This window comes from Chamaea fasciata, unplaced genomic scaffold, assembly GCF_029207755.1.
Source record: "Chamaea fasciata isolate MVZ Bird 193981 ecotype frontalis unplaced genomic scaffold, bChaFas1.0.hap1 SCAF_12, whole genome shotgun sequence".
Lineage (NCBI taxonomy): Eukaryota > Metazoa > Chordata > Aves > Passeriformes > Sylviidae > Chamaea > Chamaea fasciata.
This window is the reverse complement of record NW_027094097.1, coordinates 1167712-1187006: the sequence shown is the minus strand read 5'-3', so window position 1 is coordinate 1187006 and position 19295 is coordinate 1167712. Positions and strand designations below refer to the sequence as shown.

At 41.3% G+C, this 19295-nt stretch overlaps 1 protein-coding gene across 4 annotated transcripts in view; it reads left to right on the top strand.

Moving 5' to 3' along the window:
• Positions 1-2625: 2625 nt before the first annotated feature.
• Positions 2626-19295, top strand: part of DPY19L3 (dpy-19 like C-mannosyltransferase 3) — a 33915-nt gene continuing 17245 nt past the window's right edge. For 2 of the 4 annotated variants that reach the window (XM_066194225.1, XM_066194222.1), the window contains exons 1-10: positions 2626-2692; positions 3269-3330; positions 4625-4767; positions 6242-6375; positions 12889-12979; positions 13836-13957; positions 14161-14306; positions 15979-16102; positions 16563-16697; positions 18338-18469. In XM_066194225.1, coding sequence (XP_066050322.1) covers positions 4665-4767; positions 6242-6375; positions 12889-12979; positions 13836-13957; positions 14161-14306; positions 15979-16102; positions 16563-16697; positions 18338-18469 — 987 coding nt within the window. In that variant the 5' untranslated portion in view covers positions 2626-2692; positions 3269-3330; positions 4625-4664. Of the gene's footprint in view, positions 2693-3268; positions 3331-3511; positions 3532-4571; positions 4768-6241; positions 6376-12888; positions 12980-13835; positions 13958-14160; positions 14307-15978; positions 16103-16562; positions 16698-18337; positions 18470-19295 lie in introns of those variants that run through there. The other 2 variants (XM_066194223.1, XM_066194224.1) reach the window with 2 other exon arrangements.

The window sequence follows — 19295 nt, the reverse complement described above, 5'->3', positions numbered from 1 at the left end:
TAAAACCAAGCAAAAGCTTCAGGACCCTGAAAAGCTTTAAAATTTGAGAAAAGTGAGAAGCCAGAAATTTGGCATGTTTGCCATCTACCTCAAGGATGCTGAACAGCAACCCAAAACATTGCAGGATTACACTTAAAGTTTACTGGGGCAGAACCTGAGTCCTCCAGCTTTTCTAGTTCATGGTAGCTCTTTCTACAGTGCTGAATGGGACAATCCAAGAGAAAAGGCAAATAAATGGAATTTAAAGTTCCTCCCAACCATTTCCTGTATGCAGTAGTTGGTAGATGTTTGGCATTTGCTGGATTATGGGTAACTTTGTACTAACATGAACACTCTGCTACTTCGATCTAGTTGAAACAGAGTGAGCAAACAGAATATTGTTAAATATCTTTTTGTTATTTTGGCAAGTAAGAAGCCAGCATTGCAACAGTATTATAACAATGATATAATCATCAGTATTACTGATTGGAAGCTACAGTTTGGTGACTTTTAATTTACATTTCATAATACAATTTTCAGACATTAATATCCATCTGGAAGCTCTTTAGTTCTTCTGCATTCTCATAACTTGAAACATTAAATTTTTATCAACAGACATGTGGCCTAAATAATAAATTGTTTCAGTGAGAATATGTTAAATAATAACTCCATTTTTTTTCCTAGTGCTGTACTTAAACACTTATTGCAACAGGAAATGACTTGTTAAAATACACAGAATTGAGGAAAAATGCATTTTTTTATTTCCCCTACTATCTAATCTAATGCTGTGTGAAACTCAAACAGTAAGTGTTAGTATTTCAGAAGGAAGGTGATAACTGAGCATTTAGATACATTAACAACTGTGTAAGGCTGCGTAGCACTTTTATATTACGGAAACCTTTTCGTTCTAATAACAGTTCTGCAGTGTAAGTTGTGTTAGTACTTCAGGAATGGCAGTGAGATTTGTACTGCTGGTCCCGTGCAATCATTCCCCACAAAATGGAAAACTTCAGCTGAGCACAGTGACTGATCACATTCAAATCCACTGCATCCATGCACGGGGTCATAAAACGCAGGAGAATTAAGACAACTCCCCCCTCCTCAGGGATTTCTAAAGCTCTTCACTGATTATATTTTATAAACCGTTTCTATAACTGCTTCTTCTTGTAGAATTTACTTTGCCTCTTTACAAGTAGTGGATAAGTAGAACTTTTATTCCAGGAAGTATCTTCCACAGCATCCCCTTTCTTCGAAACCTAAGTACATTATCTGCTTTACACAAAAACCTGCAGGCACTCAAGGTGTTTATCTACACTGTAAAATTTCTTGTGTACATACAGCGTGTTCATTTCAACAAATACATGACATCTCCCATGTGGCAGTGGTAAAAGGAAGGTAAATCTAATGCCCATGGCAAGGCCCGTATTTATTTAGTTTTCATTCTTAGTTTTAGCATTCCCCACAAAGGTATGACCTGCCTTATTGCTCCAAAAAACAAGCCCCAAACCAAAAGAAGTATGGCTATAAATTGACTCCCAGTAGCAATGTTTAACCATTGGGAGGGCTTGATCAGAGGAAGTTAATAACTCTGTTGGTTTTAAAAAATACTTACAGAACAAAATAAGCACACGGAGCAGATACTGAAGAATTTCCTCATTTCTCGTGTCAATGGTTTCGAAGTTCCGAATGACCAGGATGATTACTACATAGGTTTGGGGGTTTTTTTGTGTCTCTGAGCATGCTTTCTATGAATTCCATGGCTCTTCCTGCTCAAAATAGTACATTTTTTCATTGAACCAAGGTTATGGAATGAGAGACAAAAAAGTAAAAGTATTGCTGTACTATAAAATTGTGATGGAAAATCAACTAAACATTGTCCTGAAGAAGTGAACTCTCTCCCCAACAACTCCACGGAATTTGTGTGGATTATTGGGAGATCAGCGTTCTGCGACAGGAGCTGGAGTGGGTTTGTTGGTTATGGCTTCACGGGGCATGGGGTTTTCTACAATTACCAAAGACGGTGCAAATAAAACTTGCTATAAGGACTTATTGCAGGGGTAGGCTGTACCCATTAAGTACAGAGTCTGGTATTGCCGTTATCTTCCAGCTACAAAAGGTCTTTTCCCCCTTTAAACGTTTATGGTACAGTTAAGCAAGAAATACAGTGGAGCTTATAAGGCGTTGAACAGAACACGGAGCTCTAATTTCAATTTTAAAATCACACATAATACGGTACCATATCCGGGGGGCGGCGAGAAACACATTTAAAAAACAAACAAACAAACAACAACAGCAAGTACAAACAAATTTTGGGGCACTATTTCAGCAAAGGATCCTCCCGGCCGGCTGAAGGCCGGCGGGACAGCGCGACCGTCAGGGGGAGCGGGCCCGGCTCCCGGGCCCCACAGCCCCCTTCCCAACAAGGGATGGAGGGATGGAGGGATGCATGGATGGATGGATGGATGGATGGAAGCGCCGGCTGTGCCTCCATGTGCCGGATTTCCGCCGCCCTGCGGACTTGGAAGCAGCGATGGAGCGGCAGCCGGCCCGGGGGGGCCGGGCCTGTGACGGGCGGCTGTGCCCGCCCCAGCTGCCGGTCTCCGCCCGGCAGGGCCGAGCAGCCGCCGCCGCGCCCGCCCCTTCCCCTTTCCCTTCGCTTCCCCCGTCCCTGCCCGCGGCGGGGCCCGGGCGGCTCCCTCAGCAGCGGCCGCAGGTACCGGGGCCGGGGGAGGCGGGCGGGGGGAGCCGCGGCGGGGCCGCGCAGGCCGCGGGAGCCCTGCCCCTGCCCCTGCCCTGGGACCGGCCCCTGCCCTGGGACCGGCCCCTGTCCCGGCCCCGGCCCCTGCCCTGGGACCGGCCCCTGCCCTGGGACCGGCCCCTGCCCCGGCCCCTGCCCCTGCCCTGGGACCGGCCCCGGCCCCTGCCCCTGCCCCTGCCCCGGGCCCGGCCCCTGCCCTGGGACCGGCCCCGGCCCCTGTCCCTGCCCTGGGCCCGGCCCCGGCCCCGGCCCCGGCCCCTGTCGCTGCCCCTACCCCGGGCCCGGCCCTTGCCCCGGCCCCTGCCCCGGCCCCTGTCCCCTACCCCGGGCCCGGCCCCTGCCCCTGTCCCTGCCCCGGCCCCTGCCCCGGCCCCTGTCCCCTGCCCCGGGCCCGGCCGTCCGCGGCTGCGGGGCCGGGCTGCACCCGCCCGCCCCGGCGGAGCCGAGCCCTGCGGCACCGGCGTGTGAGGAGCGGCCGGCGCCGCGAGCGGGGCGGGGATGAGCGTCTCGCCTTTGTTAATTAATTGTCAGGTGTGCTGCAAACCGCCTCTTCCGAAGCGTGAGCTCGCCTGGCTCCCCGTGTGTTTTCCCAGGTGTGTGAGGAGGAGGCGAGGCTAATCCGCTGCAAAAGCTTTAAACAAAGTTCTGGGGCTGAGGCGTGTTCCCTGCAGCGTTGCCAGCAGCAGCAGCAGCAGCAGTAGCCAGTTCCACCAGTGGAGCACAGGGAGCAGCTGTTGCTGCTGGGATGGAGCGGGTTTGGGTTTGTTCTCCAGGCTGGGATGGAGCAGGTTCAGGTTTGTTCTCCAGGCTGGGATGGGGTGGGTTCGGGTTTGGGTTTATTCTCCAGGCTGGGATGGGGTGGATTTGGGTTTGGGTTTGTCTCCAGGCTGGGATGGAGCAGGTTCAGGTTTGTTCTCCAGGCTGGGATGGAGCAGGTTCGGGTTTGGGTTTGTCTCCAGGCTGGGATGGAGCGGGTTCGGGTTTGGGTTTGTTCTCCAGGCTGGGATGGAGCAGGTTCAGGTTTGGGTTTGTTCTCCAGGCTGGGATGGAGCAGGTTCAGGTTTGGGTTTGTTCTCCAGGCTGGGATGGGTTGGGTTTGAGTTTGTCTCCAGGCTGGGATGGAGCAGGTTCAGGTTTGTTCTCCAGGCTGGGATGGGGTGGGTTTGGGTTTGGGTTTGTCTCCAGGCTGGGACGGAGCGGTTTTTTCTCCAGGTGGGATGGCACTGCCTGCCAGGTGCAGAGCAGCAGGGTGGGAGCAGTGCTGTGTATGGACCTAGCCCAGAGCACTGGCAATTGACAGGGCAGTGACTGGCTGAGCTTTTTGTCTTGTGATGTTGTCAAATTCTATGGCGCATAAAACATCAAGTATTCTTTTCATGCCGTCTCTAGTTTTTTATAACACAAGTGTTCCCTGGCATCATTTTTGCATCTTTTGACCCTCTTTTGGGGGATTTTCTGCAAGCCAGGATTTAAATGACTGGCTTCGTATTTTAGGCACCCAACTAAAACCCACTGAAAAGACTGATTTTTCTTTGAAGGGCTTAGACTTTTTAAAAAAGGGGAGCCTGGTGTGCGTTTTGAGTCAAGGGCTAAAAAAGTGAAGGCAGTCAAAATAATGAATCATTCTGAAAACCTGTTTTCATGTATGTATGTAAAATGGGGAATGTTAGTCTTCATAATTCTAAGATAATATTTTCTGTCATTTGCTGAGTGACACAGATTTGAAGAAAAACAGTGTATTTAAATAAGATAGACTTTACGTATAATAAAGTTCTAGAAGTCAAAGTCTGTGATGTCAGTAAGATGTGGTTTTATTTTCACATATTTCATACAGTATCAAGTGACTGTTCGGGTAGGAAGATGCATTGCTTGTGTGTGTCCATTTAGGAGTCAGGCTGAAGAATAATGAATTAAAGTGACTGACACCATGACAACCATAAGACAGAGGAGGGTTGGAAAAGGCACAGAAGCAGCTGAAGATCAGCCTTCAGAGGAGACAAATGTGAAGCCTGATGGGAAAATTCCACCTGGTGGGTAATGAAAAACAAAGTGCCATTATGGCTTTTTTGTAGCGTTTTGGTTTTGATCTCTCCTAAGCACAGCTCAGAAGTAGGTATGTGCAAAATGCATTTCCATACTTGAAAATCACCAGAATTAATTGGATGAGACAGAGGGTGTCATGCAGATTGCTGCTGAATGTCAATCTTGCCTCTGTTTTAAAATCCTAATTTGAATTGGTGAGAACAATTTTTTTCAATTTGTTATTGGTGACACGCTATCAGATTGGATGTAGACATCCAAAGTTCTTGAAAAAATCCCAGTCCAAGTCATTGGTAACATAAAAGGATTTGAAGACAACTGATGAAATATACTTAAAAATAAAATCTGAATTTGACTGTAAACTTTTGCTTTTTAATCTATAGGACACTGGCTAGGTAAATTTAAAAGAGAGTCATTAAGTGTCTTAATTCTAGGATCTGTTTAAGTAGTGAAATTCTGACAACATTTTTGTATGGATTTATAGCTTTAGAGCTGACAAAGTTCCTTGTTTTCGGGGTATTTTTAGATTAACTTATTTTAAGGGATATTTTGTTCTAAGTTCTAAATGTTTCTCTGCATTTGGGCAGAGGAAAGGAAAGTTGCGTTGTTGTTTCTGCACAAACACACTTAGGCTGTGTACAAAAAGGGCAAGCGATCCTGGTTCTCCTGCAGCCCGGCCCTCAGTTCCGTGGAATTGCATTGGTGGAACCCATAGGTAGATGTCACACACAGGATGAGATAGCCATTTCAAAGATACAGTTCCAGATCACTAATCCATATTAAACCTTACACGAACACTGGAGATACAAAAAGCCCAACAAAGCCCCAGGAGTGTCAGTGCACAGTGAAGGCCTGCAGGTACCCAGAACACATCCTTCCTTTGCCATCGTGCCATCCCTGACCTTGCTCGGGTGTCAGCAGGAGCCCTTCTGCAATTCAGAGCGTGACACCCTCATCAAAGGCTGCTTTGGCCGCTGTTCAGTCTCTTTGTGGGTATTTAGTGAGGCTTCTGAACCTTCACTGTTGTTATTTACCAAAACTGAGCAAACCCCCCCAAAAAGGCAGCTGTTTTTAGACCTGTGAAGGAGATGTGAGTTTCTTACTTTGTTATCAGTCATCCTGAATTGCTTGAGTTTAGAAAGCTCTGGAAGATATTCCAATTCAGAATTACAAATTAGTTATGGCATTGAGCTAAACTTGTATAGGATCATGGTGTTCTTAAATTTAAAGTATACCAATTAAGGCACACTTTATTTCACTTTGTATGTAAATAAAAACTCTGATTTTTCCTATAGGAGAAAATAAAAACCACATCTCCATAAAGATGTATTAAAAGCAGGTGTCCTGTTACCTGCAGAATGTAAACTGTACTGGCATAGGCAGTGGATAAATGGCTTTCCAAAAATCCCTGTAGGTTCAATAATATGTTTTCACAATTACTGACTGAAATATTTTTCTTCCAAGATCCTCCAGGTGGAAAGCTGTGGAACATACTCTCAATAACTGTTGGTGGAATTGTTGCCATCTCTCTTGGACTTCTTACTTCTGTTTATGTGGCTACACTGCATGAAAATGACCTGTGGTTTTCCAATATCAAGGTAACATTTTCCTAGTTTCATCAGTAGTTTTGTGGAGCATTAATATGAGCATTAGTTGAAATTTCTTTTGTGTGTGTGTGTGTGTATTTGTCTTGTAACCTGCTCTACACCAGAATATTTCATTTTTAAAAATTCAATTTAAAAAAAAGCTGTGCTTCCCTTCCCACCATACTTCATCAGTTCTATAAATACCTGTCCCCAATTTTTTTCTCTAAAAATATTGCTAGGGAGCTCCTGTCTGAGTTGTAGCTATGGTTCTTCCAAAAATTGATCTTTATCTACAGATAAATTTCTTTATCTACAGATAGATTCTATCTACAGTTATGTCTTTATAGTGAAATATTGAAATTCTATCTTTATCTAAAATAGAATTTCAGTGTTTTACTATATGTTTTTCTATAATCATCTTTTATCCTAAGCAATCTAAAATTAAAATAAAAACCAACGGTTAAAAGAAACAGTATGCAAAATCCTGGCACACAGTTCTCGAATTCTATTTCCGCTGTGATACTGTAATACAGTTTAGGGACAGTCTCTTGTATTCAATACTAATCTTATATAATGTCATTCTAAATGTGCAAACCTCAAAACGTATTTCTGCCATTCACCAATGTAAACCCAACCATTCCCACAACCCAGGAGTGACTAGTTTTTTCAGAATCACTGCAGAGAATATAATGCAGCTGTACCCACAGCTAAATTTAACCAGAGAAAAGAACAGGTGAATCATTTGCCTTTCAAATGCCTGAAATCCATTCTGCCAGGTCTGTGTATTGTGGTGTTCAAAGAGTGCATACATTTAACTGGAATACTTGCCTTACAATATGTCTTTTCTATGCTACACTCTTTTTGTAGCCCAGAAACATTTACATTCCACTAATACAAATAATTTGCCTTTACTGGAGCAATTGCTGTTGTATCATACATATAATATTGTGTTGTACCCACCCTGACCTTCCCTTGGTTATATAGAGAGATTGTACACAATATATTGAAGGTACACCTCGGCTTTGCCTTTTCCTCATGAAAGCAAGGAGTGAATGACTTCAAGGTGTTTTGTATTTTGAAGTATAAGCAGGCACGGGCTTGTGGCAATGTATGAACATAATGGATACATCTTTTTATTCTGTCACACTGACCCAGAGGAGCACAGAGTTCACTGAATTTAGCAGTTCTGTAGTTGTTATTAAGTTGTCCTCTTAAGGGGTGAAACAGTTCTTTTATTTGATAATTATTGTTTTCATTTAAAGTACACTAGCATGCCACCAGATATCAAAACTGAAATAAACCCCTCTAGTTTTTCTGTAGTCTGGATTCTGTTGTCTCTGTAGCTGTTATTTCATGCCATGGGGGTGGTGGATAGCTGGTGACACTGCAGCAAGAGCAGTTCCAGCCAGTCTGATGGAAAGATTCCGAAAAGCATTAAGTTCATCCACCGGCAGGGTAAAGGAGAAAGAGCTGCAGTCACTCTGGTCTCACAGTGTCCCTTCTTCAGTGGGATGTGATCTCCACCAGAGCATGCATGTGGTGCTCATTTTAAACAAAATACTGCTTTAGGAGTAGTATGGGAGGAGAAGGCTGCATGTGAAGAGTCTGAAATTTCCTGCAGAGCTGAGGCGGGAAGGCTCATCCCAATATCTGTAAAACAATCCGCAGATGTCTCTATGCCTGTGTGTAGGAGTGTGGTCTCTCCAGGGGTATGTACATGTTTTCCAGCTCTTCTGAATTGGCTCATCTTTTCATTACAGCACATGCTGTACGCTAAGAAAGATAAGACCCTCAAAAATTACACGGAAAATAAGTGGAAAATTTGCTTTTTTTCCCTCTTAACATTTTATAGTTTGGCCAAAGCGTATATTTTTGCAGATATTAACTGTACTTTCCAAAAGTTTGAAAAGGTGAAGTTTTTTTTTTAGTTCATACCCCTGCCCAGATTCTCAGGAGGGAGAACTGTAGTGTAATCCTTGCCCCACAGTTATTGTGTGCCTTGCTTAGTGAAATACAGAGGTGATCTCATTTCGTGATGTTTTCATTAAATGTAACATAGAATAAATGGATGCATTACAAATGCACATCCAATGTTTTAGTAACCCCTGTGCTGTGAAATGCAGTAGAGCATCACCACTGCTCTGCAACATAGAAAAGAAAAATTCTAAATCAGTTCTGTTTCCATATATTTTAAACCACTGACTTCAGTCACTCTGAATTGGCTATAAGTGGGGCAAATTAGAGGATTTATGTTGCTGAAATCTGATACAAAAATTATATAACCATGCATTATTCTCCTGAACTTCATTCCTTTCATCCAATAAGATACAATTAGTCAGATGATAAGAATTCATGCCCTGAAGAGTCTGTGTAGCAACTTAACGAATACAGAGATGTAATGGGAGACCTGTTTTGTCATCTTTTCTTTTATATGAAGGTTCTCTTCTATTTGAAGATGTGCAGTGTTTTTCTGACACTTTTGCACCAGGCAGACATTTGTACCGGCACCTTTTAGGTGCAAAAGGTGAAAGTTTTGTTCTGAAGACCCTTCAGATACATGGAAACTGCAGCTGCATATTTAAAAAGTGTGCAGTTGTACTCAGCTCTAAAAATTGGAAGTATAGAGAGTTTATTATGCAAAGTCATGACTCCTAACTCCTAAATAATTGGAGTCAGGACTTGCACACACACTTGCAGTGATGGCCTTTCTGTAATTTCAATTGCAATTCATTGAAAGCCAGTTCAGTTTTGGGTGTCTTCCAGCAATGGTTCACCCAAGTAGAAAAACTGTCTGGTCGTTGTTAAACTGTTTTGCAGTATTTTGAATATGGCTTTCAACAGTGCATTGATTTCAGCTGCTGCTCTGTGTGTGAGGCTTGTTCTTGTTTGCTGGTAAATGTGCTGCTATTATCAATTAGCCATGGTCACAGGAGAAAGATGCACAATTGTTTTCCTACCAGAAAAAACTGAAACAGCACATCTTGAAGGGTGGCTTATACAATGAAGGGGGTACACAATTGCTCCTTTTTTATTTTATTTCAAGACTTCCTGAAAGAATGCAAAAAAAACCACAAAAAAACAAACAACCAAACAGAAAAAATGGAGCATATCATGACACCTAGTCAGAAGCTGTGTTTGTGTCCCCTTCTAGCAGGGATCACAAGTTATAATCACTTATCTTGATCAAATAACTTTGAGGAAAAAAATTTTAATCCCTTCTGATATACATTAAACCAACAAACATTTCTGTTTGTGATGGTCGAAGTCAAAACAGATTTCTTATCCAAAAATCCTTTCTCAGTTTTCTGTAAATGTTCTGGCATAACACATCTGAAATGGCTTGTCTATTTTCAGTGATTTTCAGTAGCAGTTTAGTGGCTGCCCCTTCAGTGCAGCATTTTTTGGGAACAGAATCTGCTATGCAAATAGCAAGATGGGGGGCCAGCTCTCCTGTCAGCATTGCTTGTTCAACTGCAGATTCTGAAGAAACTTTGAACAGAAATGGGCCAAGGCCACGTAGGAAATTAATACTGTAAGAAAAATGAATAAACCAGAGCATTCATTTCTTCTTCACTCCTTCTGAGTAAGCATGTAGATAGTGTTACTGATTTTTTCCTTTAAAAAAATTGCTGCTTGCAGGAAGTCAGGAATGAAGATGTAAGACTGTAAGTCTTTCAGGATAAGAATGCCAGGATTTAGTCTGTGAAGTGCTCATATTTTCCCTTTTTACATTTGGAATCCAAACCAGGGATGAGTGCCCAGAGAAGCTGTGGCTGCCCCTGGGTGCCTGGTGGTGTCCAAGGCCAGGTTGGACATTGAGGCTTGGAGCAGCCTGGGGCAGTGCAGGGGGTGACACTGGGTGGGCTCTAAGGTCCCTTCCAGCCCCAAACATTCAATAACTCTGTGAGGAAAAGCGGGCAAACAGGTAATGAGAGCTCCACAGAGCGAATGCTCAGGCAGGAAGGGAAGGAGGGCGTCCAGGACTTTGGCTGGGCTTCTCCACAGGAGTGCCTGTCGAGGTGTTGGGGATGCTTTTCCTCTGGGTCGCATCTCATCTGGAGCACGCCACTCAAACAGATGGGCTTGAGGTGAACCAGCCAGGAGAGCTGCCCAAGGATTAGATGGCTTTGCTGGAGGCTTGCTCTCGACTGGGAACGTTGACAGCAGCTGCGTGTGTTGAGTTTCCACTTGTGCACTTGAGAAGAATTTCAAATCTTCCTGGTCTTAAATTGAAAAACTAATAGTTTCCATTACGCAGATTTTGTTTTAGCTATCTCAAAAAAAGAGAAGTAGTTGGAGCTTTATTTATGCTCATTATTTATAGAAAAATTCAAGTCAGGCTTTGGCTGCTTGCTCAGCATTCTGAAGGACTTGCTAAGGAGTTTGAAGAGTCATAAGCTCTAAAATTTTGCACTGCCCTTGAGAGAAAGTCCTTTGTATTTGGCTGTGAATGCTTAATATTATTAGGATACAGTTGCATAAATTGAAATAATAAGCAGCTCTCTGTGTGTCCCAGAGGACAGTGTTCTTTATTTTTCCCTTGCAACAGTGATAACTGCTTTGTTGCAACCCCACAAAGTGAATGTACAGGCAGATAAGCATGTGCTCTCACAATGTTTACCCATAAGTCTGTGTGTTTTTATTGACATGGAATGCTAGGAAAAGTATAAATTGCTGTAGAACTGGAAAAGTATTTTCAGTGAATAAAACAGATGTTATCCTAGCATGAAACAGATGTAAAACTCACTAGTGTTTGTCTCATAAAGTATAGCATTTGGTTGAATACAGCTGGTGCCAGGATTACAAATTAATCATGTTTGAATGCATTTTTGCTAATTAGATCCCCCTCTGTGATTCCTCTCTCCCCCTTAATAAATTCCAAATGTTAGCATTCCTTTTTTTTTTTTTTTTTTTTTTTAAGGAGCATTTAAGAGTCAGCCACTTTTTGGTATTAGAAAACTTTTCAGTAGTCACAAATTTGAAACTAGAGCTTGTTCAAAATCCAGCACTGCCATTTTGCTAAGTGTGTAGCTTTTGGTATGATGATGATTTCTATCTCACGGGGCAGCTGGAGTTTAATTGTGAACTTAGATTGAATCAGTTGTGGTTTTATCTGTTGACTTTTCTCAGACCAGAACTAATATTGGTTTGTCAGCAATTGACTTCAATAAAACACATGCTTTAAGATAAGAACCTGTCCTGGGCAGTAGAGGAGAGAAGAACGTGATTGTTTGTTGAGCTTTATGTTAGCTCTGAAATAGAATTGATCCTGCTCCAGCATAAGAGTCGGGACTGTATAAGAAAGTTGAAAATCTTTGGGTTCTGTGCAAGGTTGCATTAACAAGAATGGCATTCAGAAAAGTCATTCATGAAGTAATTCATGGCATTCATGAAGTAATTATTCTGTTATTTCAGTAACATTCTTTTGTACAGAAAGAGAAGTTCATAAGGTTATTTTTATGAATCACACCATTTTTTAGTGACTTGCAGATACCACATACAGGAATTTCACTGGATTTTCAAATCTCAGTGTAAACTTTTCCTGACTGGATGGAGACATTTTCTAACTTACTGCTTAGGAGATACATTTGCTGGGATGTTATGATACAAACTACTAAAAAGATCACTAATAATAGAACCATTCTGTAAAGACAGTTGCTAGTTCTCATCAGTTTGGTTGTTCATGCCATCTTTGTTTTAATGTGCTTGCCCAGAGCTGTGGATTTGTTAAATTTCTTTAGGTATTCACAATTAATGAGGTAACAAAAGGAAGTGCATTCCAAAGCAAAGAGCTTTCAGATCTTACTAGACTCCATCTGCTGCAATATCAGCCGAGAAAAAGGCATAGCTTGAAATGTGCCTGGTTTGAAGTGTACCTAGTTTAAATAATTTCAACATTTCTAATTAGAAATAAGAAGTTCACCTTGCCCTAAAGCCAAGTAAAGAGTCCCTTTTCCTTTCACCTGTAATTAAGGAAAGAGTGATGACAGCTGGCTTCCTGCAAGAAGCAGTGTTGAACAAGTGGGCAGCAGCATCCCCTGCCAGCTGAAATATCCCTGGCATTCTGGTGCAGCCCCCACACAGCACACTGAATTAATGGAGCCTTGAGCTGGCAAAGCCATGGAGCACAGTGGGAAAACTGCAGCTGGGAGAAAAGGTTAAATGCACAAAGCAGGGATTTGCAGCTTTACAGTCCAGCTGTGGGCCACGGTGCCAATCTAAGCTTGTCATACTACAAAAAAATAGTGAAATAGTCAAAATATTTCCAAGCAGCATGTCAGAATCACAAAAAGCATGTACATTTCCCCAGTTAAAAAGAGTCATGTACACCCCAGCTATTTGCCTCTCACCCTAATTTCTCCATCTGTGTTTACCTTTAGTTGAACTAAGTTGCTTAGTGTATGAAACCCAAAGACTGAAACATCTCTGGAGCTCAGTTTCCCTGGTGCAGCAGGAGTTGAAGGCAGCTTTGGATGATGGTGAAAAGCAAATGGAAGTGAATTTACTGTTGAACTTCACTTGCAGGAGGTCGAAAGAGAAATTTCATTCAGAACGGAGTGCGGACTTTATTATTCCTACTACAAACAGATGATTCAGGCTGCTTCCATACAGCAAGGTATTGTAAACTGTAAAGTAAGTTTTGCAGCTGACTATTTGTAGGTTTGGTTGGGGGTTTTTTTCAAATGTAATTGAGAACAAGGCATACCGTAATGATGAAAGATAGTGTAACAATTGTACTGGAGACAGATTTATTCTGTTCCTGTGCCAGGGAGCCACTGAGTTATGCATGTAATAAATTTCACGATGATGCATTGGTTTCTGTGCCACACCTTCACATGCTGATGAAGGCAATCACTTTGAGGGACAGCTTTTGTATCTGTTAAGGGTTCAGTTTGCTGGTTTATTCAGTTTATTACTTTCATTTTTATTCTTCTCTTGTTTAATTTGAGCTATGAGCTATTTCTGGGAAGGGGCAACGGTTTTTGCTGCGTTCCTGGACAGTAAGGGACACAAGGAGCAGCTTCCAAGGAAATCTTGTGCAGTGGTGGGGCTTTCTCAAGCAGTCTCAGGTTTTCTAGATATTTCGCTGTTGCTCCCTAGCAGTTTTGCTTATACTACACATTCTTCAGTATTAACTTCACCTGTGATTAAAGTAGTGCCAAGAACAGTTCTCAGGATCCAGAATGTACCACAGATTCTGTGCTGGGGATGGAAGTATAAAAATAAATGTTTTATACACTACTAAATATATAGTACTTGAATTAGCACAGTGAGTCACGTTTGAAGCAGGGAAGCTGAAGACCTCAGAAGGTCATGTTGATTCAGAGGTAATATGTTCTGAATCATTGACTCAAAGTTTGCAGTTTCTGATGAGAGATCCTAAAATACCTTTGAAAAAGTTGTTCACTGTTCAAATGAAGATGGAGGGGGAAAATGACAATCTCCTATTTCAATTTCTCTTTATCATTAAGGTTTACATGGTTTAGTATATGACAATAAAACTGAATCTGTGAGGACAATTAACATACTTGAAAGAATGAATGTTTACCAGGAGGTGTTTCTCAGCATTCTGTATAGGATTCTTCCAATTCAGGTAGGCATTTATTTATGGCTTTAGATTGTAAGTGCATTATGAAGATTGCGCAGTGAATCATAGCTCCCCTTTGTAGATATTTTCTAATTAGAAATATTCCTGATGCCTTTTTAATTTGTAAAAGCAAAACCTAATTCATGCTAAGTATAATCCCCTCCCCGTGTGTGTTTTAATGTCAACATCAGTATTCTTGTGTTTTACAGCAATACCTAGAGCCTGTTTATTTTTATATCTACACTTTGTTTGGACTTCAGGCAGTTTATGTCATTGCTCTGTATGTAACGAGCTGGCTTCTTAGTGGAACATGGCTTTCAGGGTTGTTGGCAGCTTGCTGGTATATTACAAACAGGTAAGTGAGATTAAACATTCAATCTTTCAAAAATTGTACCTAGTTTCAAAGGTAAGGCATTAAAGCTTTGACTGCGGGATTAATTGTACAAAACGTGAAAGTATAAGGCCTCTCTCCAATTAGCCAGAAAATGGAAAAATTGTTTTAATAACAAAAAAATAATTAGAAAATAATCAGAAATGAGCTGACGTATCAGACTGGGTTTTCAAAGATTCAGGAAGCTTGAGTAGAAAATTTTCTCTTAAATTGGTCTCTGCAAGTAGAGTACATCTTTCAGAAATGTCTGGAGCTCCAGGTGATGTACCTTGTCTTCTCCAGCCTAGGATCTCTCAGGTGTTAGGGACATCTTCATGACCTAAAGACGCCCTTCAGGTGTCTCCTCACTGCCCCACACCTGCCCCCAGGGGTTCCTTCCACAACCTCATCTGAAGTTCAGCTCCTCTCCTCCCTTATTCCTGTAGCCATCTCCCGCACTAATCCTCAGAGAAAAATCTTGGTAATTGAGCTGTTCTGGTGCTTTATCACTTGAAGAGTTATCAGTTTGGAGATAAAAACATAAGAGCTGGCTTTATGCCAGAATTAAGCTGCTGTTATGAAGCTAAGACTGGTGACATTGGCTGTTACCTGTAAATTACTCAAGAGAATAAAAGTACAGTCTTGGTTCTACCAGAAACGTTTGATATGTTAATGAGCAGCTCTAAAGGAATTTATCTGCAAGCACATCCACTACAGAATAATTACAGGTGTGTGGAAGCAAGATGTTCCTTTCTCCAAATACAAAAGTAATTAAAAGCCACATGCAATGTGCAGTATTTCACACGTTTCTTTCATGAGATCATCTCTTCCATTTACAGAATATTTGGAGCAAATTTGTCCATCCTTCTAATAATTTTTGAACAATGAGAGCTTGTTTCCTTTGTGCAGTATAATAAGTGCATGGAATGGGTTTGGATAAAGACTTTTTGTCCAGATGAATTACTTCTGAGGCTACTGAGTAACCTCATTTAAACACGTTCTTCCTCCAGCTAAACGTCTCAGATCTGTTGCTTACTTGCCTTTTTAGCAAATACTTTCTCTACAGCAGGAAAAAGAGAATTATTCTTTGTTTTTAACTTGTAAATCAGGTTTTGCAGATGATCTTTCTTGGGGAATTCTTCCATCACATACTTCTTATGTTCAAAAGCTTCAAACAATGACCAGAAGGTCGTAAGCAATTAAACTGTATTCAAGCTCAAGTCACTGGGATCACAGTGAAATTTATATTGTGTTTATGTTCTTACATGTGCATTTTCAAACCAAAAAATGAAGTAAAATGACCTGTGGTGTGGAAATCCACAAGCTGGATTTTGGGAGTGCTTTTAGTTTGGGGTGTATTTTGTCGTTTCTAAATTACCCAAGCTCTACTTCATAAGTAAGATGTAATCCACAGTATATTTTTTTTACAGTTAGTGAAGCTGAAGTACATCATTTGAGATGCAGAAACAATGGATAACTTGCAGAACCTTCATAGTGATTTATTTTCAGAGCCAGGTGTGTTGAAGGAACTGGAGTGTAGAGCCTCCATTTTTATAAATAAGGAATTAAAATAGCACAAAGATGCCTGTCATTGCAAGCTCTCTGTCACCGAGTGTTTGCATGTTTTTAAATTTGTGCAACTCTCTGTTCTGTACAGAGTAGATACTACAAGGGTAGAATTCACCATTCCTTTAAGGGAGAACTGGGCACTGCCATTCTTTGCTGTTCAGATAGCAGCCATCACATACCTGCTCAGAACTCATTTACAGCCTGCTCAAGAAGTGAGTATTTCTGACAAGTGTGACACAATAAATGAATTTAGTAACTGAAAACTGGCCTGGTCTGCAATAATTAAATCAAGTGGGTGATACAGTTTCTTTGACCAACAGTTCTTAAGTTACTACTCCTCATTTTGATCAAGTAACTGCTATTTATACCACAGTAAAACAGATACTGCATTTTAATCTGGGGGCTGAAACTATATGAGATCTCACTGTTTTCTTGCAAATGGTATTAGAGTGATAAAACACAGGCATAAGTCAAGAATTTGTAAGTCTAATATTTGTTATCCTCCAAGCTGTTATTGCAGTTAGAGAATTCAGTGGTTTAAAAGTGGTTTTAAAATAAAACCAGATTAAGGTGGCCTTTGGTTGGGGGTTTGGGGTTTCTTTTTGCTTGATTTTTTTGTGTTTTAACAAAGGAAACTAAGAAGTAAAATAAAACTTTCTTCCCTCCTTTCAGAGGCTCACACTCATGGCTGTATTCATAGCAACGTTTCTCTTTAGCCTGACTTGGCAATTTAACCAGTTTATGATGCTGATACAAGCATTGGCATTATTCATACTGGACTGCTTGGACATGCTCCCCACAGCAAAGGTAACTTTCTCTTTGGAAATAACCTACTTTGGTTTCTTTGCCTTCATCAAGCCAACAGCTGGGAAGATGCTTTCCTAACCAGTGGCCTGGATGCCCAGGGTAATTCAGATTATCCTTGTGCTTTGAAGTGATCACAGTGTATATACCCTGCAAGAGTAAAAGTGAATGATGAAAACACCACCATTCCTGGGGTTTGTTCACTTTAACATAGTTCATGTCTATTTAATTCTTGTCTGCTTTTGTTTAGACACTGTTTGACACTTCCAGACACCATCCCAACAGTTGATCTGATCCCACAGCTTTAGCACGGCCTCTCAAAGTTTCCAGAAGGAAAAAGTACCGCAGGAAATCTTTGTGTGAGCTGAAGTTAAAGCAGTGTATGAATTTTGCCTCAGGCATCGTGCATCCTCTCATCTGGCAGTCAGAGCCAAGCTCTGCACACAGGAGGAGGATGCAGAACATGAGCTTGCTGGGAGGAAGCAGTTGTCCTGGCTGCATTGATATTCACCATGGAGTAACAGCACTGCCCCTGCTGTGTTGCTGAGCTGGATAAGGCAGAAAATAAAACCAGTCTTACTAAGAAGGTCAGGGATCATTGACAGTCAGTTCTACAAAACAGAAATGTGCTTTAGAAGATGAAAACGCTGTCTTTGACATTGGCATTGCTGTGAAATTCTACCAAGATCATTTTAGGCATGGTGTAAGCTTGCACTGGTTGAAAAAGGTTCTAACTTTAGGAAAGGTTATAGGAGGATGAAGAGTAATTGAAGTAACTTCATTTTAAATTTGAAGCAGACTTGAACTTTACTGATTGTATTAATTTAACTGTAAATGAGTATGGTGCCTGCATATCGAGACAAATGTGGCTTACTTAAGTTTCTGTACTCTTCATTATATCTGCAGCTGCAAGCTGTAGTCAGCATTTAATGTGACTGGTCAGCTGCCTTAAAAGTCAGCAAATTACCAGCTTCATCCTGAGTTACTCCAGAACACTCACCACACCACTGTGTCTGTACTCATTTTCAAAAAAAGCATTACTTAGAACTGTTGGAGTTTGGTGGGCTCTTTGATACTGATTTACACCACTTCTGTAATACAAAACTGAACTTGGCATCTTTGTGTGAGGTAGAATGTGTCTTTTTGTGCCAGTGTCAGAAAATCAGCTGGGGTTTAGTGTTCACATTGAGCTGAACGCTGATTATAGTTTAGCATAACCCAGAAGGGAGAGTACTGAACTCTTAGTGAACAGTTTTGGGGATGTTTGGTTGCTGCGCTGCACTGAGCCATAACTCTTCAGTCATGAAGACATCACCAAGGCTACAGAAACACTTCTTGGACTAAAGAAAATAAAAACATCTTCAAATATTAAGTAAATAATGTTTTCCTCACGCTGCAGTTATCTGCTTGATTATAGGATCAGGCTTCCTTAAGTGTAAAATGGACATAAATTATTAACCTGAGTAGTTCAGGACATAAATATAAAAAGGATACAGTAATGGCTTTAAATGCAATGATTCACTGCAAGATGATAAGTTCTTTGCAAAAATAATTGATGTTGAAATAAATTATAAAGCATATTCAGAGAAAAGCAGCTATGACTGTAAAGTTTTGTAGACATAAAAATCTCATTATTGTTGCAGGTTACGTGGCTCTATATCATTCAGATTTCTGGATTACTGCTGGTCTGTGTCCTGCAGTTCTTCAATTCTATGATTCTTGGATCATTACTTATAAGTTTTAATGTTTCTGTCTTAATAGCAAGAACAATCCAGGTAAGTACCAAAATATGTCTCTAGTACTAAAGAAAGAGTATTTATATATATGTGTGTGTGTGTGTGTGAATGAGTGATTTAAATTCATTATAATTTTCATTTACTAATACTAATTAGAGGAATTACTATAGCATACAGGAACCCAAATAATGCCTGATCAAATCATGAATTCCATTACTCTAACTGCAGCTTAACCAAGCACATCAGACATCATAATTCCGTGATTGCTATTAACATTAATGATTGTGCAAGCTGCAGTTGGGATCCTGAAAAAAAAAATTGCTTAAATGGACTTTACACCTGCTTCAGCAGGACTTGGCCTGAATTTATGGATTTGCCTCCAACAAGATAATCTGTGACAACTAGGACAACTAGGCTCCTGTGGAATTCAGCTTCCTGAAATGCATTGTTTCTTTCAAGGATCCTAATCCTTGGAATTTTAGGGGTTTTTGGTGTAGTTACAGTTCTCTTTTTCCTGATTCTGGCATTGGTGACAGCCTCTGACCACAATAAAGGCGTTTACAGGGCCATTCCTATTGTCTGCACAATATTGTCGTATTGCCTGTGAGCAGAGCAGCTCATCTGGATCTGGAGCTTGGAACTGGAAAATTGCTCAAAATCTTACCAAGTGTCAGAGGCAGAAGATCCCTTTGCCACGTTTAGGTGGAAGGTGTAATGAGGAGGTATTTCAAAAGGCACACAGAATTAGTTCTGTAAGTACAATAGGGCTGCTGCCAAAGGAAAACTGCCAGGGCAAAGCTTTTATGACACTGTCCCTTCAGTTTTGTGCAGGAAGTGTGTCTTTATTGTGGGTCCTTGGTTCTGT